Source organism: Lepeophtheirus salmonis, chromosome 6 (genome assembly GCF_016086655.4).
Source record: "Lepeophtheirus salmonis chromosome 6, UVic_Lsal_1.4, whole genome shotgun sequence".
NCBI classification, from domain to species: domain Eukaryota; kingdom Metazoa; phylum Arthropoda; class Copepoda; order Siphonostomatoida; family Caligidae; genus Lepeophtheirus; species Lepeophtheirus salmonis.
In genome coordinates this window covers 47,753,935-47,781,816 of record NC_052136.2, presented here as the reverse complement: position 1 = coordinate 47,781,816, position 27,882 = coordinate 47,753,935, and the positions used below count along the sequence as shown (strand labels likewise).

General features: G+C 29.9%; 1 protein-coding gene across 3 annotated transcripts in view; it reads left to right on the top strand.

The window, feature by feature from the left end:
• LOC121120744 (uncharacterized) overlaps positions 1-23,092 on the top strand; it is a 62,412-nt gene extending 39,320 nt beyond the window's left edge. The window contains exons 1-5 of one of the 3 annotated variants that reach the window (XM_040715598.2): positions 15,665-15,707; positions 20,228-20,653; positions 21,325-21,487; positions 21,616-21,795; positions 22,356-23,092. In XM_040715598.2, the coding sequence (XP_040571532.1) occupies positions 20,462-20,653; positions 21,325-21,487; positions 21,616-21,795; positions 22,356-22,654 (834 nt within the window). In that variant the 5' untranslated portion in view covers positions 15,665-15,707; positions 20,228-20,461 and the 3' untranslated portion in view covers positions 22,655-23,092. Of the gene's footprint in view, positions 1-15,664; positions 15,708-20,227; positions 20,654-21,324; positions 21,488-21,615; positions 21,796-22,355 lie in introns of those variants that run through there. The other 2 variants (XM_071889624.1, XM_071889623.1) reach the window with 2 other exon arrangements.
• Positions 23,093-27,882: the final 4,790 nt, after the last annotated feature.

Below are 27,882 nucleotides of genomic sequence, written 5' to 3'. Positions count from 1 at the left end.
ATTTTCAGTCTTTCGAAGTCTTTTAACAATTCAAACAAAAAAAAACCTTTCAAAGATTGTATTAGTTAAATAAAGAAAGTCCATGCAGTGGCATTATAGACAATGAGTCGTCAATATGCCCAAGAACATCCCAAAAAAATCACCACTTATGGAGTGGGCATTTGTTATGTGCTTCAGATCGGAAGACAATAGCCAGTTTAGAGGAAGCAATTTCGGCCATAACTGAAATTTGGCTTTCTACGTTAATGTTCCAAATAGTATGGTGTTTGAAGGTATCATCTCCATTATTCGGCCAAAAACCAAGTTTATAGGAATCAGAGTGTTCCTTGTCACACTGCTATTGAAACGCAAAAATAACAGCCGCTAATTCAAAATTTTCAAGGTTAAGTCGGGGTTGGTTCCTTTAAACCCAAACCTTTTCATCTTTACTGATATTAGTAGGACGTAGTTGAAAGTATATGCAATACTACCAGTTACATATATATGTAAGCACTTAAATAAGACCTTCTTGATGCTTGGTACAAAACAGAAATTTTCCAGGCATGACAAAGTTTCTGACCTCGTATTGAGGCCATTGTAGAGGCCAAAGGGAGTTATATAGAATCAATAAACCTTGTATATACTCCTTTATAATTTTTGAATATTATTTTTCAACTCTTTTAGCTCGACAATTAATTTTCAGTCTTTAAACGCTAGCATATCATCAGTAGTTTATTGTTTAGCAAATTAATCAACTATCCTTCAAGATCTTGGTATAATTGAGTCAGCTAAAAGCTAGTGTTGAGCATTTAAATGTATGTAGAGTATAGATTATACAAAAGCCTTTTAGCCTCACTTTGTAAAGAACCGCATTTATCCAATTAATGAAGATATTTTTTTCAAGGACTAAAATATATCTTTAATACATTATGTATTAGTCCAAAATGTACCATATTAATGGTAGGGTAAAAACTAAGGTTTTCTTTTTCATAGACTAAGCCTTTCTAAAATATACTTCTGCTTCTGCTAATTCAATTGTTATTTGAGCTTCAAAATAGAAATGCAGAGTACTTACTTAACACATTTCTGAAATACTATTTACGATTATTAATGTAGAAAATAAGATAATATTTCTTCAAATTGAATTTAAAATATTCCTTTTTTGAATGGCAACTAAAGTTACTAAATATCATTATGCAAAATCCTTATTTATTCGACCCAGTCCAGTACTAGGAGAGGTCCTATAAGTCATTTGGACTGGTCTTTAAGACCATTAGTCTTTCAAACTAATTGGTTTTAGAACTGATTGAAAAATAGGAAAAAAACTAGTAGGACATCATTACGGACTGGACTTTATAAGTTTTGCAACTCACCACGACCGGACCGCGACTGAATTGGAGGGGAATGTAGTCTTCAGTTCTAAATAAATACCGACACAACACTTGTTCAAATGGTTCTTTTCAGGCTTATACAATGTACTCTATAAATAATTTTTTATTTTGATAGTTAATTTGTATTGAATGGCTTCTATATAATTTAGTAGAGCAAAATGTATGGATGATTGTTAGTAATACGTATACTCGGTGGTCCATTGAATTCTGAATACTTATTTGTTTTGTTTTATTTTATAACACTAAATTGGTTCAGGATTAGACATGTATCTTTTTTTGTTTGTTCTTTCAGAGTATTTATACTAAAGTACTTTTTATTTGTTTACCGATAAGCAATTAAAACATAAATGTATTTATAAAAACTGTATGTATGTTCATACTAATATTTTCTATAAATTTTTGTTAGTTAATGTAGTCTTTGTAAACTATATAATGGAAAGAAAACAAAGAACATGATATTTTAACATTTTTTAGCAGAACTATTTGTCACCGAATTTATTGCATTTTAGACGAAATAGACTATGTTGATGAAGAAGACATTTCAAATTTATTATATGACTGTGATGCTTAATTTATACGTGATGATGAGTTGTTACAGAAACAAATGCATAAGAGGTTTCATTGACCCTTGAAGTCAACATTCACGTCGTTGTAAATGATACTTCAAAATTTTCACTTTGATGATAATCTCAAAGATAATAAGAGTGACAATGCATATAAAGTTAGACAACTGGTAGTCTATCTGAACAAATCGTTTGCAAATTTTTTGTCTACAATTCTAAGTCTCAACAACAAAGGCATAGGGGAGTCGATCTCATGGATCAGAGAAATGCATCATATCAATTAGATTGCAAGACATTAACACGTTTTTATCATAGAATCTTCTTTCATTTTTTGATATAGCATGCCCAAATAGCAATATCCTTATAAATATCGGTTCTTGACTACAAAGTTATAATTGCCAAGAGTCTGATTAAATATTATGAAGGACGTCAAAGGGCCACCCACTCGTTTACAAAAAAAAGATTAACTTTTATAATAGACAATTTTGGTGAGCATTTACCAAAAGTTTGAACAAGAAAGAAAAACATGACTGTGCAAGCAAAAATATAGGAATTCATAGTTTGATCATTAGTATGGCTGGTAAACTTGCTTTATGCTTGGTCAAAGATAAGAGTTGTTTCGTTATGTTTCACATGTAAAGCTTTATTAATCAATTTTCCATAGAAGAATGTGTACTTGTTTGAATAAAAAATAGAAAGTATATCAAAAGAATAACTAAATATTGAAAATATAAAATTCCATGGTTTAACTTTAGTATTTTTTTATAAATAATAAAAATTACCACTTACACCCAGAGAGAAACCCAGTGTACTATCCAATTTCGGCGAATTGTCGAAGTTATTAAAAAAAGTATTTCTAATTAGTTATAATATGAGCAAAACGATCAAGAATTGACTAAAATTATCTTTGATTTTCTTTTCAATTCACTGTGGTTTTGAAAGGATTGAAATACAAATGTTAAAATTTTATTTAACGTAACAGTGAAAAGAATAAAAAAAAATATAATAAAGTACTACCCAAATGTAAATAATGTATATATTTACGTGCCACACAAAAAAGAATTAACTAAAAATTCCTGGAGGTGAGCCTCACGTCCCTGGCAAAAGTCATAATGTATTGTATTTCAAAGACTATTCGATCTGTAATAGAAACTATGCTTAAATATACCAATCTTTAGTTTTTGTAGGTAGATGGTAATATGAGTGGAGAGTCTCATTTCGTGGATAAGATAGCCTTTATTTAGTATCCAAAGTGGGGAGATAGGGTTATCCTTTTGTTTAAAATTCGATGGAGCGTAATTATTCCTTTATTAGCACGTCTATGAGACAAAGTGATGAGGCCAAGTATTTTGATTTTACATTAATAGTTCTCGTTATCTCCAAATGAAGGAAAAACGACACAAACCTGTTATTTCATAGTTCGATATATATAAGTTTAAACAATTAATTACAAATCAAATTGTACCTGTTCTCTCTAGCTTATGTACAAGTCCATAAAATAACATTTGAATGTGATCAAAAAAATTCAATTTGCGCAATCGAAGTAGATAGGTGTTTCCAGGACCAGCGTTGAAAATTTTCAAACTTCCTAAAGGGTTGTCGCTTTTGGATGATTTTAAGACTTCTCTTAAAAGTAGACTGGCTAACTCATATAATCCGGACCTTTCCTTTGCAAAAATCTGTAATAAACTGTTGTATATCATTTGAGATACAAGTCTATCTTATATCAATAAAAGAAGAAGATAATATAGACGCATGGAAAATGATATTGAAGAAGTAATGATGGGAGGATCTTTATTCTTACGGTTATTTGCTTGTGGTTCATGGAATGCTTTTAGCATCGCCCAAATTACCAACGACGATATGTCTAGAAAATATTGCCTCAGAACGTAACCATTTTCATAGGTTCTGGGATCTGTTTATTACAAGAGACTTTTCTTCTAAATGTCTTTAAAAAATTATCGGAGGTCAGAAAGTGCTTATTGAGTCGGAATCGATACTGCGTTTTTTTCATGCCAATCTACAGGAAATAGTTGGAGGTAAAAGGCATGGATTTCCTAGACCTAAGAAAAAAACTAATTGCTTCGTTTTTCCTGAAATAAATATCTCTGAGTATATCAAAAACTCTTTCAATGACAATAAGACATGTTGGGATGATGGTATCAGAGGAGAAATTCATACAATGTGTTTAAAAGAAATTGCCCTCAATTTAGTTAGTTTTGGTTGCCATATGGAGAAGAAGGGCCAACTCTCTGCATCTCTCATTCGTGGTTGAATTTCTCTTATTCCAAAGAAAGGAAATCGAACTTTGCTTAGCCATTGGCGTCCCTTAACCATCATCAGCGAATCTTACCGAATATTGGCTGGAATTCTAGCAAAGCAAGTGGAGCCTTTACTAATTAAAAGACTGGGAGTTGAGCAGAAAGGTTTTTTTTTAAACAACCAGATCTTCTTTATTTCTATAAATATTTAAACTGCTCTGGAATCAAATAGGCAGAAGAATATTCAGGCTGCCATAATTACTATTGATTTCAGTAAGCATTTGAAACTATATAATGGCAGATTGAAGGCCACGGATATGTTTGGGTTTAACCTTTGTTCCAATGTGGAAGAGGCTTGAAAAGCGGCGTCAAGTAATTGTAAAGCTCTCATAGACTAAGAAGTAGCTGATGGATTGATCATTTGTGACGTGGAATTGAGGAAGATTATTTTATATGCTGCATTCTCATCGAAGATTCCGCGACGGCAGAACTCGAGGAAGAAAAAGCCGGATATCTAATAAAATATTTTCCTTCTGCCTCAAAAAGACACTATAAAGCCATGGAATTTATTATCAGCAATACAAAAAAAAAATCGTGGCAAGGTTATGAAGTAATAACTTTTCTGGGGGGATTGTAGTAACTTTTAGAATGACTGCATTAAGACTTTTAAATGGAAATTTTTTCTCTTGGGCAACATCCTTTTCTTTTATATTATTTTTATATGTTAACTTTTAAATCATTTTTGCGATACTTTCGTTCAGTGCACCTGCTTTGTTTTCGTTTTTATATAATTATATGTGCTGCATGTTTTCGATTTTATTTGTTGTCTCAACTATATACTAACTTTTAACCTGAAAATATTTTATTACCTGGATTTTCGTCGTGATGAATGTGTGTGGTTTTTTGTTTGTTATGAAGTCATATTGCTGATGAGCTGTTTATATTAGAAGTCTTAAAAAGGAAGTTAACTGTAAGCTTTAATGCTTTTTTATGTTCTATATCAATGTAAATTTCTTTTTTTTTTATTTACTTATTTGTGTATGTATGTATACGTGTAATGTAGATGAATAAAGACCTTGAAGAAAAAAATTGCTTCGTAATAAATGACAAACGCTAGTGGATTTATGTATGTTTGATAATAAATTAGCTTAAAAATCTATTAAGTCCATGTATTTAACGATTTTTTAGATCAAATCTAAAAGAAGAAATTTTTTTTTAGAGCTGAGGTATTGTTGTCATAAGATACTTGGCATGAATGTTTCTGCTTTAAACTCATTTTCTCCTCTCATTTTAAGATAAATTGATAAGCAAATGAAATCCAATTATTGGGATATGATACTCTCTACAATAGATATTTAATATATTTATCGCAATAATAAAATAAGAGTTATATAGATTTTACAGCTTCTTAGCAGAAAAAAACATTCAAAGTTCATATTATTCGATTTTTTGGTATAGTAGGTATACGTTTATGTATTAATTTATGTGCATCCTCCATTTTCATTATGTGCAAAAAAGTAAATAATGTATTCCCTTATTAACATTAATCAACCGTATATTATGACTTTTGTATCCATTTTTATTTCTATATTTGTTTGTTAATATCACTATCATTTTTGTTCCACATTTTTTATGATTAAATAAGAACAAGGATTGTTTCATGTACAAATAGAAAAACATTTTTATTAGTAGTAGTCCAGGAATTCCACCAAATAGTTTTAATTTCAACCCAGCTTCCATTCCGGCAGAGGCTTTATCCAAAATGTTTATGTGGAATAAATCGGCATGTCCGGTATATTAAAAAGAAACCGGAAGTTGCATGGTTACGTATTAAATTTAAAGAATATTTGGAGTAAAGCTACTTTGCTGGTATTGTAATTTATTGATAACCTACAATCAGCTTAGAGATCGTAAGAAAAAATTAGTACAAATATCATAGGGTAACTAGAAAGAACATAGATAGAATTTACACCGATGTCGATCTTCAATTCTACTATGAGTTCAACTTGGTGAAAAGTCACCAATTTATCTATCTGTTATTTAGTAGCACAAACACTTTATAGACTATCGAGAAAAAAATAATCTATATTGACAGGTAAAATTAACGTCACAATAGTTTTATGTCATCTTTTTTACAACTGTACTCATGATTGACACTAACTATATAATGATACAATAAAATAGTTAGCTTTATAACTTTATTCAAAAGTTCCATCTTTAAAATTGTTTTTTCATGTTAATATTTCATGACTTCCCTCATCTAATGTGAAATATATAGATTAATTTTTACAAACTTTAAATTGTACATTAACTATCGCAGAGTATGTAAATTAATATATTTAATATTATACACATGGTGTTGTTTTAAGTCAAAATAAGTGCCATATATACATCTTAGCACAGCGACAAAAAAAATTAGTAGCCTACGATGTATCAATGCTATCAAATATTCAACTTTGATTTATGATTAAACAATACATTTTGCTTTTTAATATATGTATATATAAATATACAAGAAATAGAGATTAATCCATAAGGAGATGATTTTATTGATTATTCGCTACAACCAAGAGACTACAATTTTCATACAAAACAGTTCAAAGTTTAGACTATACAGGTAGTTTATTATAAAGATTTTTATCAAATAAGTTTGTACATAAACTCCAAGACAAACTGAATGTCTTATATAGCTGAACCTAATGTTTAAGGGATATTATTGTAGCTTATGACTAGTACAATATCAAAAAGGAGTTACATAACATAAACTAGCCCAAACTTATTGCTCTATTTTGGATCAAAAAAGTCAAATGTAAATAAACGGATTGAAGTCTCCAAATCTGGATGTGATACGTATATAAAAAAAGAATAGTTGTTGAAAATATTAAGCATCTGCATAACAAATTAATTTAGTGCTGTAAAATTTGTAACTATATATCTTGTATTTTTCGAACATAAAGTCCTCAAAGAGAGTTATTGTATATTCAAAAAAGTTTACATGTTTAACTTTAGCTTTTGTAGCAACAAAATCAATTACAATATTGGAGAGTTTTGGTGAAAATACGTTTTTTGTTGGAGAGACACTAATCATATAAATATTTTAGTGCTGTCAGGATACCAGTTCCGGTGTTAAAATTAATATAGGTATTTCTATACTAATTAACCAAAAAGATAGCACCAAGTTGTCCGTACAACAATTTACATGCACTTAAATTTGTGTCTGTATAATTATGTTTGAGCTAAGTTGATAGTATTCACTCAGAAATTTGATAAAATTATACAAGACAATTGCCACTCTTACATAGTTTTATAAAAGAATGTACAATTTCGCGTTCAGAAATTTGGAGGGTTACATCATCTGCAAGAAAATGTCTTTATGACGTAATAGTGGAACTGGTTCTAATATCCATTTAGTTCAGCACAATTTGAGAGGATATGCAAAATTCAGAAAATAATTGGTTGAACTTCTCATTAATCGTCTGTGAAGCGAGTAATGGTAGAAGGGCCTCATTCCAGCAAATGAGTCTAGATAATGTTCCCTGCATAGCTAGAGATGCATTAGGTCTTAATTTAATGGAGGTAAGATCTGTCACATGTGATACACCACATAGACCTGAAATATTAGTGATAAAGCCTCAACAGCTGAATTCACTCAGAGAAAAAATCAGATTTCCTTTGTTTATTGATCTGAAGAGAGAGAACCATAATTCCTTCAAAGCACGAGTTGAATGTCAGGAATTCTCGGACAGTTTGAGAAGAGATAGAACATTCAATATAAGACTAAAAAATGCGTGGGGGTCAGTAACATATGATGAGGTGGCTGACCATCTATCCCAATTCATAAAAGTAGAAGGCATTAAAGTAGTGCAAGCGAAGTCCATTAATGCCAAGGAAATTAAAAATTCCCTGTTATTTCAACAATTTCCCCATCTTTTAAAGCAGCCCAGTTTCTCCTTAAATATTCTGTCAAGAGGAACCCTCTTCAATGTGCCTTCTTTTATACCAATAAATTGAGATATTTGTCAACTAGACTTTGATAGGGCGACCAAGCAATGTTCTAAATGCTTTGAATTTAGAAATGGCAGGACCAAATGCAAGCAATTGACTAAGGGACGAAAAACGTATTCGCAGTGGATCAAAATTAGGCTATACCGCCAGGCAAATGGACAAACAATCATATTCCCGGAAGAAGTAAATTTCAAAAACTCTCCAAGTCTTGACGGACAACATAATGTTAATGAAAGCCTGAGGAATCTACAAATCAACACGAGGAGATTGAAACTCAAAAAGAAATTTACGAGTCTACGAGTTCAAATAAATAAGCGTACAGACGACTTAGCAACAGAGACTTCGACTAATCAATCAAACAAGATGATTGCTGGGGAAGAAAATAGCATCGACGAAGAATATAACTCTCAAATGGATGAAAAAACTGTGGGGGAGGAAAGGAATGGACGGAAAAAAAATAAAGAAAAAACATTCAGAGGAAATTATGAAAATTCCAGACCAAGACAATTTACAGGATGAAAACCAGAATACTAAATATAAATCTGATACATCCAATGAAAATCAAATCCGAGTTTCAGGCATTCATTAAAAAAACCGGATGTGGTGGATGCAGCTACTGAAAACAGGAAGGTGCCTTAGAAAAGTTTAAGAAACCAAAAACACACAAACATAAGTGTTTGACATTACGACCTAGAGCTGTGTTTGTTTCAAAGAGATCATCCCCTGATACAAGATTATCACCCAATAATAAAGAAGCACCCCACAAAATGCAAAAGAACTAGGGTTGCAGTGATTGTAATTCAAGTTTAAATTCATTTTACTATGATACAGAATGTGAAAGAAACTATTTTACTTCATATGACTATGGAATATTATTCCTGCAGATTATTTTCATATAATTTTTGAGATAAATATGGGTAGGAGAAGATTAGTTCACTTAAACAAAAAATTCACGATTGGAGGAGAGAAGAAACGAACTAAAAACGCAAATAAAATGGAAAAGCAAACTGGCTTCGGATCTAACTGTATGCAGATAAATATGGGTAATACATATATCCCTGGCAGGTTACAAACTGCGTAAGATGATAGATGAAAATATAATAACAATGGCACTTCTTACGGATCCACCTAACAAAAATGACCGTTTGGTCCATAGACATCCCTGCTATGACAATTTTTTACATCATTGTGGCACAAGATGGAGCGTAAGGGTGGGTATTACGGTTTTGAAATGTTTAAAGGTGATTAGCTTAATTGATGGGTGTAATGGAGATATGGTGACAATAATATTGAAGCTGAAGAAACAGCAGATTGTTGTGGTATTCTATTACACGGATATAATATTAGAATGCGCCTCTCCATTGCTTGAAAAATGGATATAAAAGAGTAAAGAAGAGTTCACACCCATTTTGATACGTATGATAATAATGCACATAGCATATTATGGGATTCTGAAACTACAAATAAGAGAGGTGAAAAAATAAAATGGATGTGTGTAGCACTTGAATTGAACATATACAACGAGGGGAGAGAGGTTACATTTGTAGGAGGGAGGAAAAAGTTCCCCGATTATAGATGTCACCTTCGTCAACGACTACATGCTCCCCAAATTCTCTTTATAGGGCGTTTCCGAATAACAGTCAATCTATAACCATAAATATTTAATGTTTAAACGTAAAACTGAAACAGAGGCCATATTATGCAGGAATCTAAGGTTAATCAAATGGCAAGAGTATAATAAAAAGCTGCATCCACTGAAAAAGGTTGCTACATCTTGATTGGAAAACAAGATACATGTGAAGGCAATAGAACTTCTAGGTACCGAAATAACGAATTCACTTGTCGAAGCTCTAAATGAATTGGCACTACTGCATCCAAAAAATATAAACGAGTTACAACATGGTGGACAGAAGAACGCACAAGATTGAGAAAGGAAACTAAGTGAACTGAGCGAAGAATAAGAAAAACCCAATGGAGTAACGATAGACTTGACTATTACAAATGTAAAACCGAATATAGTAGGGTTATCGAACTGGAGAGACCAATGCATTGGAGGGAGAGGTACACAGAGTTGAATTCTTACGCAGCAATATCAGCTAATATAAAGTGACAAAATGGGCATAATGGACCGAGTATTGGGATGTTAAGTAATAAAGATGGGAGGATTTCGGCATTGGATGGCTAAATAATTTAGTGAGAGGGCATTTTGGTGAGTCATACATGGGTCAGATGAAACATATAAACAAGGAAGACCAAAGGTATTACTTGAAAACATGAACGCAAAATGGACGAATGATATAACTGTTTCTCTGACTCGGCATATTTTTAAATCGTTTAAAAGATTTAAGAAGGCTGGACCAGATGAACTTGCCCCTGCAGTTTTCCAAAACTTACCAGATGAGTATAATGAGAGAATTGCTTTGTTGTATAAGCTATCAATTAGATTATCGTATGTATCAAAAACTGGAGTAATGTTCGTGTAATTTTTCTACCAAAGCCAGATAAAATTGACTACAGTGTTTCAAAAGCCTATAGACCAATCACACTAACTAATACCCTATTAAAAGGATTTGAGAGAGTAATTTATAAGCATATTAAGTCCCTGAAGTTGAAAGCTTCTATGATAAATCAATTTGGATTTCAAAAAGGAAAGTCCACAGTTTCGGCGATAGGAAAAGTGGTAGATAAGGCTGAAAGCGCGGTACATTGTAAGAAATATCTCATAACAGTGTTTTTTGACATAAAAGGAGCTTTTGGTAATCTTCCATTTAAAGCCATAGATGAAGATGGGTTAAGTTTGGCATTGATGATTGTACAAACAAATTGTACAAGTTCTTTAAAAAAATTAGGAGGGTTGAATGTCTCAACAAGGATGTAAAGTCTCATTTACTCTAACAAAAGGATGTCCGTAAGGAGGAATTTTATCCCCATTTGTGTGGAATTGTGCTATTCAGGATATAATTCTGAATAGCCTGCTCTAATATTGACAGTTAGATTTGCGGATGATATAGCTGTGATAATGACTGGAATAGATATGTCAACTAAGGGGTCTATCTTACAAAAACAGGCAAATGAAATGAACAGATCTGTTGAAGAAATTGGTCTTAAGTTTAGTGATAATAAAACAAAATCAATGTTATGTACTTGGTCTCACAAAGTGAATACACCAATATTACATATGCACGGAACAATTATAGAATGGGTAAGCCAAGTATCTTGGTTTGGTTATCAATAGAAGATTGAATTGGAAAGCGCATTTGGATTACATTATTAAAAAGGCTAAAAGGGCTTTATTGTCTACCTGTAAAATGATTGTGACGTAGTTGGGTTTAAAACCACTATTTACTAAATGGATACGTAAGGCCTATGTCGAATCGATTTTGACTTTTTGAGCAGAAATATGGGCACCGTGTATAATAACGAAGGAGTTCTAGATTGAGAGGTTGAGAAAAATGAATAGATTAATATGCCTACTGTTTTGTAGTGGGATGAGATCTACACCACTTAGAGCTTTGGAAATCTTGCTCAATGTAGAAACTTTACATATAAGCATAAACCGACGAGCACTATCAATCTGTAGGGGAACAGAAGAAGGCATTCGTATAACCTGTACCCTACAAATAAAACCAAACGAGGGACTTGACGGATCCAAGAAGAGTTTAAATCAATTTTAAATTTTTTTAAAGCATCAATAAAGGTTACTGAGAAAAAAAATTGGCATAATATTTCACTTTAAATAGAAAAGCAAGGAGTAACGATTTGTTCAAAATTTCTCAACATTTATAAAGATGGTTCAAAAATCGATGAAAAAGTTGGATATGTCTGGTGTATAACTTATCAAGATACCTGTATCATGGAAGGCTGTATCAACTTAAAATGATACAATACTGTTATTCAAGCAGAAGTGGAGTGTATTTTAAAGATATTACGTGCTCTCAATAGTATGAAAAAGTCCGTTCAAATGCCTATCAAAATTTTCCCGGGCAGTTCAGTTGCTATTAGCTCCATAGCTAAAAATGAAAGCTTCTTCACAGGTCAACAAGTTAGTGTGATATTAAGTGAATAAAGTGTTTGAAAAGGAATGTGTTAATAACATGGATAAAAGATCATTGGGGTAATAAAGGAAATGAATATACTGATGGGCTTGCCAAGTATGGCGGAACTCTTCAAGAAGAATCGGAAGTGGAAGTTCGAAATAATGCTTTTTTGCCCGAGATAAATAAGTACATAAGGAAAACATGGAAACGGGAATAGATAGAAGACACAACGTGCCGCCAAATAAAATTCTTTTTGGAGGGGCCTACTTCGGAATGAAAACTTTTTTAAAAACAGGAGAGCATCTATAATCATTATAGTTGGCTTCATTACAGGGCATATTCCCTTAAGGAAGCATCTAAAGGTAATGGAAATGGTGGAAGATGCATCATGCAGATTGTGTGGAGATACCTCTGAGACTCCAATCCATTTATGGGTAGAGTGTGACGCCCTGGAGAGTATAAGGAGGGAAATATGGAAGACTCGGCCTAATAAAAAATAAATTTAACACTACATTGAAGCCATTAAAAAGATTGTCTATTTTAATGATGTTTTTTAAATCAGTGTTGTTATTTTTATAGACTGTTTTAGGGTCTTGTTTTGGTCTTATAAATTTTGTTGTAAAAGTTGTGATTTTAGTAAATGAAAATATATCCTAGTCTAAGGGGTATATCTTATATGGGTGGCTGTATTTAATTGGGGTTTCCGTGGCTTTAGGGGGAGGTGGTTATCCCGTTTACGTATCCTTAAGGCAATTAAAAGTAAAAAAAAAGACAAAGATTTATTTAAAAAAATGTGATGATAATGTTGATTTTTTGCTAGTACACTCACCATAAAAAATGGGATAACTTAAAAAATACAAAATGGAACAAAAATCCGTGGAGATTTATATTTTTAAATAAATCTTTTTCATTTTTGTTAAATTATACATAGAATATTTTTCTATACTATAAGCTATGATATCTTCACCACTATAAATTATGAATAAGTTATAAAAGTCTAAAGAAGAATTTCGTTTTTCATCATTTTTAACCTAGAAATGGAAATATGTCGATTTCAGAACACTATACAGAATCAATAAAAACATTATAAAATCATAAAAACACTTTTACATATTTTTAACTGGTGATTGTTTTAAAGGTAAAAAATGACTCTGAACGATAATAGCCCCGAATTACTATTATCCTAGATATTTCAAAATGCATATGTCTGAGATAAAAACTGAGATCAGTTTTGGATTCTGCGCTCATAAACTCGATTATTGTCTTTAATTCATTTTTACAATATTTCCTCCGCCTAGCTGTTCCTTTGTGTTATTTCAAAAAGTGTATATGTATATATAACTATAAAGGTATCACTTTTAAAAAATAAGTTTTAAACCAATTTTTGGTTCAAAACTCTATAAATGGAATTACATATTAGTTATCAATGGGTAGTTCAACAGGAAAAAAATAGGATTTTCTCACTTGTACACCTTCTAATAGTGATGGCGTTTCGTGTTATCAAAGAGTGCTTGAAACTAGTTTTTCGATTTTGGAAGAAATAAAATAATTTAACTGTTTGACAATCCCTCAGGTTTTGATAAAATGAAATCATTTATTTTTATGTGTTATCATGATTATTCGTCCGATAAATGCATAGAAGACACATATATATATGCATGAAAGAAATTGTATTTATGATTACGGGGTTTTTTATTCAAAAATTAGTGTAAAAAATATAAAAAGCGCTGAAATACTCAAAACAAAATTCTATAAAATCAGATATATATTTTTGTGATTAGTGAGTTAAATACTACTGGAATTAGGTATTAAATTTGAAATACTCTTTTGTATGTTCACCTATATAATTTTTGCTTTATTTTACGATTAGAAAGCATAAATATACAAAGGTATATTAAACTATTTAAAGATTATCAGAAGTATGCTAAAAATATATAAATATCTAAAAATTTCGCATGCCAATAATAGTACCTGATTTGTCGAAACAAACTCAGATAGACAACTAATTAAGAGAATTAAAGTTCTTCTGAATGCCCATGAGAAATACTCAGACAGATCTGGCCTAAAAATTAATGAATAAAGGACTGTTATCCTCCCGATTGGTTTGTGGTGTCTGGATAGATCAACTAAAATTAAGGGTTGGTCCATTTCTGACTTAATTCTAATTTTTGCCATTGAATGGCAAAATATAAGCTTAACTAAATTCTACTATCAATGAAAAAGAAAAAAAAGGAGAAGTTTTAATATTCTCAGACGGATTGATTTGTACAATATCCAAATTTTTCCCTTGGTGTTACACAAGGCTCATTCGTTACGCCTCTTTGCTAAAAAAAAGCTATTATGGAAGAAAATATGTGGCTGAAACCCATTTTCCATCATAAATATCTCTCCATTCTCATTAAACCAAGGAAATACTTTGTTAGTGAAATAACTTTGTCGTCCACCATAATTCCTAAAATGTATCGAAAAGTATTTATTAATATATAACTCATAAACCGGATATTAAATGGAGAACAAATATTTCAAATCTCTGTGCATTTTTATGATAAAAACTATTCTATCAAATGATCTATTGAAAAAATATCTACATCATTGGGCACTGCTCATCGTATCCTTTGGTCTAAAACACCTCTATATGAGTCCAATACAACTATTGAACTCATTCAAGAGTACACATCAAAAAATATTTCTTCCAAAATACAGACTGACCTAGTTTTCTGGAGGTTCTAGCTTTATGCAATGATATGATAAGAGTTCATGATATTGATAAATAACCCTTTTCAGTCTTTGTACAAGGTAAATTTAGTTTTTTTCTGAAATTTTTTGCAAAATACCACATTTCTCCGTCTCCCTGGCATTTGAATATGTCTTATGAGCAATAGTTAGTAAGTAGTGTCAATAAGCTATGTGACCATTAAATTAATCTTTTAGACTTACCTAAACACTGGCACAAGAAAATTCAATGCTCGCTGCTCCATATAAACGATGACAAGTGGTTCACAGCACAACTTCAAATATCAGGGAATATTATTTTTTACGGCACTCCATGCAAAGACTGTAAAATAACTTTTAATTCTACCATTCATGCCTTTGCTGATTGTCTTCATGTTTAGCTTTCAAAAGGAACCATATCACTGAATGTCAATGGACAAGATAACCTCAAATCTAATTTAACAAAAGAGATGATATTGTTTGGAGTATCAAATACTAGGACTTTCTTTGATGATATTAAGGCATGAAAAAAAAATTATAATTATTTAAACTAGGATAATAAATAATTACCAATGTATTCATATAATAAACTTTACTTTGAGCTATGGGATTCGAGAGAGTAATGCACAACAAATTATTTTAGGAGAGAGAAAGCCTTTGCCCCCTCCCCATTTTATTATTTTGCCTTTTTGAAGAAGAAAAAAACCAAACTAACTAGTCTATGATCCGTGACCGTGCGAGCCAGATATGGCCTCCAAGGTAAGAATTCATCTCTTCAACAGTATATAGTACAAATTATATCCAATTTTGTATATATAAATTTAGGTTTCTCAAAAGTTGCATATTAAAATTTAAATTTTCTATGACACCTTGCTTTCATGAATTAAAGATTATTATAATATTATAAAGAAATAAAAAATATTAGAGCTGAGTTATCCAATAAAATTATAAAACAAGCACCATGTCTTCTACAGCTGAATAATATGAACCATAATAGTGAAAATCGAAATTTTATTGCTTAGTAAAAACATTTATAAAAAAACAAAAGAAAACACAAGTGTGAAAGTAGTTGAGAGATAAACTAACAAAAGCTACTTACAAAATAAAATCATAATTACAAATATATTATTTAACTTAATTCTATTATTTTTTGTTAATGAATATTTACTTCATGATCAATTTTGTAAAATAAATATTGAGAGGTGAAAACGTTTATTCAAATATAGGGTTATTATTATATTATTTTTTTGAAAACTAAACCATGTTATTTTTATCAGATCCAAACTTAGAATTAATATTATAAAACCTTTTTTATATCATATGAAGACCTTGCGGTCAAATTCAGAGGCAAAAGTTGTTTGGGATCAAAGACCAATATTTTTTTAACAGATGGAACAACTTATCAAGTGATCCATTAAAATCTGAACACTTTGAAACATCGACAAGACATAATTTATTAATTAACAATAGAATTTTTAGTGCCGAAAGTGGCCTTTCTGCCCTCACAAGGCCCTTTCCACCCAATTTTTTGATAAGTCTCTGGACAGTGTGGTGTGCAACCCCGAAATCTCTTGCATGGGTCTTAAGGAACTTGAGGGGATTAGTCTGGGCTATTTTACTCTAATCCTTCGGGCTCAGTTTGAACTTTTTTAACAAATCCCTTCTTCTACTTCAACGTTTTTGAAACTACTGACGGCGTATAAGAGATATATTGAGATACACAATTGCTTTGAATGCACGAACAGAAATTCGTCGGTCACGTTCAATTGTCATTTTCTCGACTTGTAGTTAAGCTGGAGAGCTCAATATGTTTTATTTAGTAACTAATTGTTTATGCTTTAATATTTCGAAATAGGAATGCATTTCAATCATTCAACCTTCATTAAGTATTGTATTTGTAAGTATTCTGATTATAATGGACCACCTGGTAGCTCAGATGACAATACACGTTGGAAAAAATATTAAATTATATTCTACATGGATGGTTCGATTTGTGGTCCCTCCTAATGAAGGATATATACATTATCTGTGTATTTTTACTTACAATCTCTATATAAGATAAAGTAAATTTAGTGATATAATTTCTGCTTAAACGTAATGAGTGCAACTTCATCTAACAAACTTAAGAAGAAAAAAAATAACAATATGTGAACATTTAAATATATTTTTAAATTGAAATAGAAGATAATCAATTCTGTATTTTGTTTAGTCAACACTTTATTCTAAAGTGTAGATATGAGTTGGCAAGACATAATTGGAGTAAAATTATTTTAAAAACAAACTTTTTATAAGAGTACTTCAACATTACTTTTACAATTATCTTAAATATAGAAAGTCCGAAAAAAGTTCAGGAAAAAGAGTCTAAATGGATGGTTTTATCTTTAAAAACCAAGGGCGAATATAAATGCGACAATATTTTAAATTTGTTCAACATTTTAAAAAAATGCTGTGCTTCAATTACTTTTTTTATTTTTAAATAAATATGACTTTTCAATAACCTTTTCTTTGAGAATGTATAAAATTAAGAACAAAAATCTACCAAATACAGGGGCTCTTTTTTTTGTTTAATCATGTGTATGAGCCTAATTTGCTTTCTAAATCTAACACTATGATACTTATACGCCAATAAATGAACTACAATCACAAAAATTGTAAAACATAATAATAATTTCAAGAAAATGCATTATTACCACAACAACAAAGTTGCATTTGCTCGAATGAAACGTTTTAGATGCATTCCAAAGAGTACCGACCATCAAATGTTAATTATATGGCATTATTTAGTTACTGTTTCATAAAATTTGGAATTTAGAAAATACAAATTCACTAAAACACATTTTCTGATTCCTTTGCAAAAAAAAAATGTATTTCTGATTTCCTTCGTATAAGCAAAGATTTGATTGTAAACTATCTAATTAGATTTTATCAGCGCCTATATAAGTACTTATATATAATAAAATGGAATTAATTTATAGAAAGCTTAATTTAATAAAAAAATATAATCTGATTTTCTATCACAATATAAATATATATTATATATTTTTTGTTAATTAAACTTTTTATTAATTTATGCAATAAATTATGTAGTTTTCCTCTTAATTTCTTGAAGAACATCATATTTAAGGACAAGTCCTATGGCATTCCTAAATCATCAACAATTCCTATGTATATTTTGCCTAAGGTGGATAAGTCTATAACAGTATATTAATAAGCTGAATTTTGATAAGTTGATTAATTTCTTATTTATGAATTTTTACTATAAAATAAAGAATAATCCAACAGTAATAAAGAGTTACATGATGTGACTCCTTTTTTTGATTTAGCTGTTGACAACAATGTTGAGATATACAATAAAGATTGCAATAGTTTAAATGCCGCTTTGTTAATAATCAATATCGTGTTTTTATTCATAAATTTCCTACCTGCGCACTATTTTTACATTTCTTTTTGTATTACTTTAATTCCATTTTTCGTATTTATAAAATAATTTTAAAATAAACAAAATAATTAAATAAAAATAATCATTTAACAAATAAATTAATTCATTTTATTATTATCTATGTATTTTATATTACCTGAATAATTGCTATTGAATAAAGTATTTTTAATTCTTGATGGCATACATTAGAAATTTTTTTTTATCCAATTCTTTCTTTGTTTCATTTCTTACATTTTAATAGTATAATAAAAAAAATAGTCATTAGAGGGTAACAGAAATAAAGTAATAAAAAAAGTTTGTGCATTTTATGTATAGATAATTTTTTGATAAATTCTTTGAACTAACTATATAAAATATAAATAAGTATTTGTTGAAACAATCAGGCCTAATGAAAAAAATCAAAGATAATTTTGACACTTTATCTAAAATGTATACTCTGTTTGATTTTGGTTACATTCCCTTGTATGAAAAAAAAAATCCTTTTTTTTAAGTGTAGATAAAAAAATTATACCCTTCATTTTTTGCCAAGTTATTTCATAATCGAGTACACCATAAAGATGAACCATAATATTCGTTCATTTTTATTCCCTGGGTATTTTGATTTTTCTCTTTTTGATCAAAGAAAAGTAATTTAAAGAGAAACTATTTATTCAATTCACTACATAAGTCTCCCTACGTTTGTTGTTTGGAGAGAAGGGCGAAATGCTGTACTTTTATTGTAAATGTTCAATTATTTTCTTTAAAGAAGGCTCTATTTGAGGTATTTGATAAACTTAATGCATTAGTGCCAAGATTCAACTGATTTTATAGATTTCTACACCCCCCTTCATTGAAATTATTTTTTGTTTTAATAATTTATTTGTCTAAACATTTTAAGAATATGCCCTGACTAATTTTTTAGTAGTAGATAACATCAAAAATAGTACACTGGAAAAAGCGGATAAAAAAAGTTGTCCAATTTATTTAAAATTTGATAACAACCCATTTATTGAAATTAAAAAATTAATCTATAGGACTCAAATATTATACAGATATTTCTCAACTACATAAATAAGATAAAAAAATGTATATTCAAAAATCAAAAGTTAAGGCTCTTAACTATTAAATTACGTCCCATTAATAAAGGTAAAAATATCAATTATAAAGTACTTTCTATCTAAAGTCAAATACAAAATTTTATTTTCCAGAAAATTATTAGCAAGAAGATAACTTTTTACACAAAAAATAATTGTTCCTAATATTATTTTGATCTTCTGACCTTACAGTGGGTAATTTTGACTCAAAATTTGATAGGAGGGTTAAAACGATTTTATAGTATGTTTAACTATATATAATAGTTAAATTGATAACTGATAAGAAAATAAAGGGTAAATTGTTCTTTATTTTTGGGAAAAGGCTTTTTCAAATTGTATGTGGACATTGGGACTCACGAAACAGCCACTTGGCTTAAGTGGCTTTTTTTATACTTATGACTTGTTTTCTTGAATTAAATTTGAACCTCTTGATACTTTATATTTAATAATCGTACTTCACTTGATTTCCTTTTTTATAAAAAAAAAATGAAAAATTGTATTTTATAAGAAAAAGTCGTCACAATATATATTTTCCTGAAGAAAAGTTCTTGTGAGTTAATGGTTATAACTTGGCCTTAGTTATGACATTGTCTTATATCTGCATATAAACAAATATTTTTTTTAATCAGTGTTAGATAATAGAGGCCAAAATAAGCATATTCAATTTTATCTTTAATAAAATATCCATTAATGAAATATGTAGGAGATCCTGTACAAAAATTTCACCGAATAATAAAACTAACTAATAAATCTTCTTTCTCTTACAGTCACTTCATAGACATAAACATCGTCTTTTTCACTTTCATCTTCGCACAGACTGCCTCAAGGAACAGAATATACTAACTGTTTTAATATCCAACATCAAGAGTTAATTTGGCTCAACCTTATTTGTTTAAAAATCCTCGTCCTATTTCAAATAGGAATGAAAAAATACCGATCCCACAATATCTTACTTGATTTATTTTATTGTTGTTTATCATTTAGTTTGATTAAAATTAAAGATGCATATGATGTACAAAGCGTTTCAAGATCGAGTGGGAGATGATCAGAACTTGGATATACACAATAAGTTCACATCAAGTCCTACCAAAACTATCTTGGGTGCCTTAACTCCTCGATCCGTTTCTAGAGATCCAATCATTCCAAAAAAAAATATGAGCCACATACAAACCTATAAAACCAGCATTCCTGAAGTAAGTCTTACAAATTCATCATACCTTCTAGAAATATGTATGTACCATGCTGGCATAAAGTTTGAAGTTTAAGTTTTTAAATTAAATCAAAATAATATGTAATTGAGCCCAAATATGAATACAATGTCCAAGGTTATATAATTAATATTAAAACGTCTCAAAAATATGGAAGCCAATTATTAGATACGTCTTTTTAGTTTAAAAGTAACAATTTTATTCTAATGTGGTTGACACTTTCCATGACTTTCGTTTGAAAAACAATCGTCATATATATTCAACATTTTTAATTCTCATTGAGAAAGGATCCTATCATTTATAAACTAAGAGTGAATATAATGACGTTATAATGGATGTATCAGTCACACAACTATATACTGCTATTAGTCAGGCTATATTTTTAATGTTGTAGAATTTTCAGATCTCTTTATCAACTGTCTACTCCGTAAATCATAAAAATGTAGGAAAATAAATTTAACACATGGAAATGGAAATAAGAAAAACGTCTTACCAGTATATTTTTAATAATAATCAACTTTTCTACGTATGATTAAAAAAAAAATACCAATGTTAAAATAATTTAAGTTAATTGAATATAATCTTAAACTTTTTGCCAACACTGTAGTACACATTGTGTATAATGAGCATAGACTAATTATATATCAATTCTTTAGCATATTGAAGAAATACCGTTTCGAAGACAAGATAAACGTATACTCTATGCAAGAAAAAAAAGAGTTGTTGACCGTAAGCTCATCATACTTTTGAATGCCATTGGACTATTTATTCTAATTATGGGTCTAGTTTTCTTTGTTCTTTACTTTGTATTCAATCGAGGTAATTATAACTATTTGTAGATAAATTAACTATATCAAAGTCTATTCAATCCTTATTACCCTACCTATACCACTTAAGTGTATTAATTAATAATAAAACAAAGTTAATAATTGATTATATACTCATAGAAAATAAACGTACAAGAATATTTGTTGTTCTTGGACCCGTACTCGCTGTGATAGGTATAGTTGTGATGATGTTCTCAATTGAAGTGTGTATGCGCCTTTGGAGAAATAAGAAAAGAGAAAAAGATCCAGAGATTGATGATGTTGAAAATATTCATCATATAAAACATTGGATCCATCCTGGTATATGTTTTTTTCATGACCACCTCTTTAAATTATTTGATATGCAAAAGATAATAATTTTTCAATATGGCAACTTCAGTTTACTTTCTTTTTTTTAAATATACTTTTTAATTAACTTAATTTTTTTAATTATAAGTGTGACGATGTATTATTAAGACATTTCAACTTTGTTTTTTTTGTTTTAAATCTCATTTGTCGTTATAAAAAAAGTGAATTACTTGAATATTGAAAGCTTTGCTTATATTGCTACTTCGTCTCCATTTCTATGCTTATATGTACTTATTGGGGGTGAGGGCCAAACTGTTATAACTCAAAAATTCCAAATATTCGTGTTATTGTCTATAGTTAATACTATACGTCTTATATTTCATGTTAATACTAAAAAACCACGAAACTCAACTCTTGAAAGGAATTTATCAGATCCATTTTATCATAAAAATTGGAAAACATCATTATTTATAACGAAAAAAAAGTAGATAATCTAAATTATGTAATTGAGTTACGACAATTTGGCTCTCATTCCACAATATAGTAATGTGTGTATATAATGTCTCTTTCAGAGCTGATCCCATTTGGTTGGGGTCATCGCGATAGTCTTTGGGAAAGTTCCATCAACGATGCAGAGGATATCCAGATTGATTTAACACAAGAGGGGCCGTCTACTAATCAAGAGAGCAATTTAGTCAAAGTCCTTGCTCACACTGATATCTCTTCCGATATTTTCGATGAGTCCCTTCGGTATAATGGTATTGATCGACCCACTCTCTCAATAAACCCTTCGAGTCCAATCGAGCAAATCTGTGGAGAATTCCAGGATCCACAAGAAAAAGTCAAAAACATTTTTATGAAACAGACTTGACCTATAGTAGCCGTGTAAATCAATTTGATTCACTCGGCACTTCTTCAAGATACCTTCTTTACTCATTTTATTTTTAAAATACCTTATAACTTAAATGTATATTAGCAGTTTCAAATGTTTTTAATTGTTGATTTCTTTATTTTTGTTTCATCACCAAGATCCTCATAGTTTATTCCCTCTTTTTATCAAATCAATGCACACCACCTATATTTTCTCTTTTTTCCTTCCTTTTGTGACCTCATTTTCCTACTGTCATTTCTATTCAAAACTACATACCTATGTGTTATGTATTCCTACTCTATTCAAACCTACACAATATATCAATATTTAATAATTCCTTATCCGACAAGGACTATCTGTTTTTTTTATTCATCTTTTAACAATTTCCTGCTTGGAAGAAATAAATAAAAAAAGGTTGAAAAAATCGATTTCAAAATATATTTCGAAATATTTTTGTTGTGTTTATCGTAGTTTTTATCGTTTTTTATGTAGTTTATCATCCCAAACGCAATATTGAACACAAATTAGTAAATCAAGAAGAATTTATCAATATTTAAATACAAAATGTGTAGTTTATAAATATTAATGGTCGATTGACTTTTTGGCAAATGATGGGTCTCATATTGAGATACTCAAAAAGTACTAGCTGTAGTCTATACACTTCATTTGATATATGAGACTTTGTTTATATACATTATTGTATTTACAAAAATGCATACTTTATCTTTTATCTATAACTTAATTAAGAAATTTAAAATTTTGAAGTGAAAATTATTGGCCTACGAGTAGTTTGGCAAAATAAATATATTATTATACTTTTGTTCAGTTTGCTCGTCTAAAACTGAATACTCCTTTAAATTTTACGCCATGCACATATTCGTGATTTTATTGAGTTGAAACCAGGTTATACTTCGAGGCAAGGGTCTTGACTAGTTATAAACAAAACTCCAGCAAAATCTAAATAGCAACAGTGAAACAATAGCCGATAATATGGAGAGACATCGAGTCGCAATTTAGGAACTTTCCGCGTGGGGAAAAACTCCCACTGAAATTGCCAAGGTTCTGAACTGCAGCCGCACTACCGTTTACAGCGTGGTAACCAAAGGGACTCCTGAGGCTACCACAAGATCTAAGTAAAGGCATCGAAGGTCGGACGAAATAGCTGCTGCCGTGAAAAAGGCTGTCGAAGACAAGAGAGGCAAGGTCACCGTCAGCGGCCTCTCCAGGGAGTTCAACGTCAGCAGAAAAACCATGGAACGGCTAGTTAAGAAAGATCTTGGCCTTAATGTCTACAAGAGAACCCCTCGTAAAGCCCTCAAGCCTGTAGACAAGGAAAAATGCCTAAAATTCATTTTTCCTTGTCTACAGGCTTGACGCGCACACCTGTATTATCATTATATGTTGAAAGGTTATTGATGTATATTACAAAAGAAAATGAAGCATCATATAATGACAGTAATTTATTTTGTCCAGGTTTATCAACATTATTATAAAGATTTTATTGTGTATTGTACGAGAATACTCATAACAAATAAATATATATATGTATTTCTTTTTATGGGTAATTAATCATAGTTATTATATTTAATGAAACTATATATACATTACTGTCTGTATCAAATAGTATAAGTTATCCCCATATCAAGTATTTGCTTTTAAGGATGTATTACAACTTGAAACGGAGATTTGGGATTACTAGTGATGTAACCATTGTCCCTGGGAGCGTAGCCCCACGCCTGGGGTAAGGTCATAGAATGTATAGTGACTGGCATTGTATATGAATCTGTTGAAAGAGATTCCTGTAGTACTTTTGATGATTTATTAGTTTGAAAGATTAAAATTGTCAGAAATTATTAGAAGTTCCTAACATGTATTTTTTTTTAAATTTACGTATGCAAAGATTTTTACAACTTTCACATCCTCGAGAGATTGCCTCATTTTTTTTTCTTCTCAACTCAATTTCTCAACTGTATTTAATTATCTTCGATTTTTTTTATGATACCAGTTTCATTCCTGACATTTCTTGCGGATCATAATACTCAAAAATGTCTGAAAATTACTTAAAGTCAATTAATTTTATAAAATACTTGCATATAAAAATTCTAAAAATGAGAGATCTTTGTTTGCATTAAATCCAGGGATCTTAAGTTTAGGAAAATTAAAAATATTTATTCAACAAAAAAGAAAATGTCTCTAAGCTTTGAGCGCCGTAGCACAATGGACAACACGCTAGAGAGAAATAATTCTCTTAAACTCAATGTGTTCATGTACGATTCTCGCTTGCTTCTATACACTATATATTTTGACTTCAAAAGACAATTCAATGATACATGTCATCATTCATTGGAGGTCCTCAGCAACAATAAATTTCCATTTTTACACTCCAAGTAGTTGGTTGTTTCCAGGAGCACCATCTAGGCTGTCTGCAAGTCCGAATCTTTGCAGAAGAAGAAGGGTTCTGTCAAAAAGGCCGAACTTGATCTGAAGGAATTAAATGAAACAGCCAATCCATATTCCCTCGAACTATGGGGGCCTATGCAAGAGATCTTGGAGTTTCACATTAACGGTCCAGAGAGCTAAAAAAAAAGTGGGTGGAAAGAGCCTTGTGAGGGTGGAGAGGCCACTTTTGACACCAACAATGAAAGAAACCAATCTCCTCCGTTACAAGCCTCGTTTTAATTTGTCTTTCGAGTTGTTTTTTTGACTATTTTTTGACACTTTTTGCCCCCCTCCCCAGCACTGACGTCAACCCCCTCGACTTTACCACCCTTTTGGGTGCATGTCAAGGGGAAGGCCCGCATTTTCTGTCATTGGAACACCAAGGTCCTCAATGCCACTTTCTGCAAGTACTGGGTCCCCATGACAGATGACTATATTTGCGATGGGTGCAAGGTTTCCACCGACATCTGGAAGCCACCATTACTGTTAAGGGTGGCTACATAAATATAGCTTGCTGAAGTGTTAAATTCTAAGTGGTCAGATTTTAATGGACCAATCGGTACATTACAGAGAGAGAAATAAAAATGATAACTTACATTGCAGCCATAATAACTACAGCTCCCAAGCAAAGATAGTATCTCCTACAAACCATTGAATATAATAGGCCATGATTTGAAAGTTATAAAAATAATATCTTAAATGTATGGATTAGCACTTTTTTTGTGGTTTTTACATTGTCATTTATAAAAATCTTACAAAATGTATAAATTAATGTATCATTCTCACTTTCAAATTGGTAAAAGAAAAATTTTAAAAAAGAAAAGAAATTGAGGTAAATGTATAATTTTTCGGGAAAAAAATAGTATAATTAGATATCATAGAGAAAAGAGCATTGGTATAAGGAAATATATATTTTTAGTAATGTAATCCATGCAACCTAACTTTTTCTCTTTACCTTTATTATTTTGGTAAATCTTGATATATATATTCAAGTATTGTCAAAAATAATCATATTATAGTTTAATGTCTTTTTTACATTCAATCGTGTATTTGATCTATACTTTAAAAATACGCATTATTTTTTTGAAAAAAATATTAAGGCCGATGAGGCACCAGGATGTAAGAAATATTTAGAACCCTATAAAAAGATTTTCGAGCTTCTCACATCTTGAAGCATGAGAAAAATTCAAAAAATATTTTTTTATTGGTGTATGTAAATGCTTTCGACATGTCGTACAATCCAAGAAAATTTATAATTTGCATGATTTTATCATCATTTACAGCTTCTAAAAAATCATAATGTTATTTCAATCTATAACCTAAAAGTTAAAAGAAAATGACTAGACGCTATATCCCTCCGTAAAAGAAAAATCATTTATTATAAAACATTTTCCTGAGCTGTTTATTAATTTAAATATACATATCTTAAAGCACTAAATACAAAATTTAAAAATGATGACTGTGTTTTTGGGTGGGGAAGGGTTCATATCTTCCTCTTTTTTAAACAAGAAATATCGCATAAAGATTAAAATTTTTATATTCATCGCTGCGGTTGATAAAAATATGATACCCAAAAAAATATTCATTGAAACCTGGATAGTTAATTACAAAACTTGTTAATAACTCAAAAACGAATAAAGTAACAGCCAAATAAATTGTAACTAAGTAAATGAATTCAATGTACGTTGGTGCCCAGGCGATTCTATAGAAAGGAATATACTTTCTACATATGGATTTCACAATTAAGATTCCTAGATCAGATGGAATAAATGTAATAGTATTTATAATTTTCCTTACAAGGTGGAGCTAAAATATAAATAACACAAGTTATTAATAGAATATTTCAGTCTCTGGGATAGATAAACAACAAATGGAAAAAATTAGATTCTAAAATTACCCGTGTTTACTTAAATCTAATGCATTTTTGTTAAAAAAAATTCAAAATCACAATAATTAAGAAGAAGACAATTTTAGAATAATATAAACTAAATATTACATAGGATACGCTGCTTTAAAAAAAACACCACAATTTGCCATTATATTTTTGCATAAATATTTATACAATAATAATAACCTGCTTAATATTCATAGTCATTGTTTTTATAAAATAAGTAAAATATTTTAACATTAAAATAAATTAACTCTATTTATATATGCAAGGAAAAAAAGAATAAATTAATTTTTCTACACTACATTATAATAATTAAAAAAAAAAATAGAATTAAACAACTAAAAACTTATTCAACATTGAATAAAAGTCCTTAATTGATATACTAGTACCTTTTTTATAAAGACAACAAAATAAAATAGCTATGAAACTAATAACTTATTAAGTTTATAATATCCAGAAATATGAGTATCTAAAGTTTGCAAGTTGAAAAAAAAAATTACTTTATGTTTTATAAAAAGTTTTTGCAATACTTATATTAAATATAAACCAATGAGGAAAATATGAATATTATAATGCTATAATTTTTTTATTTTGTTTATTTATTAAAAGTTTTTTCATTAAACCTAGAAAAAATTACAAGTTGGTAAGATTATCTAACTTAGGTTTATTTAATATTTGTAACAGCAAGAAAAATCCAAAAATTAAATTTTACGAAAATAAAATTTCAAAAATTCATGATTGCTCATAAAATATTTAAAAAAATTCATAGTTATTCTCAAAAAATTAATTTTTTTTTCCTAAAAAATATTTAAATATTAAATAACTTTTGGGAAAACCTTCAAATGTATTTTTTATTTTTTAGGAAAAATTTCAACTTTTAAATATATGTAGGAAAAAA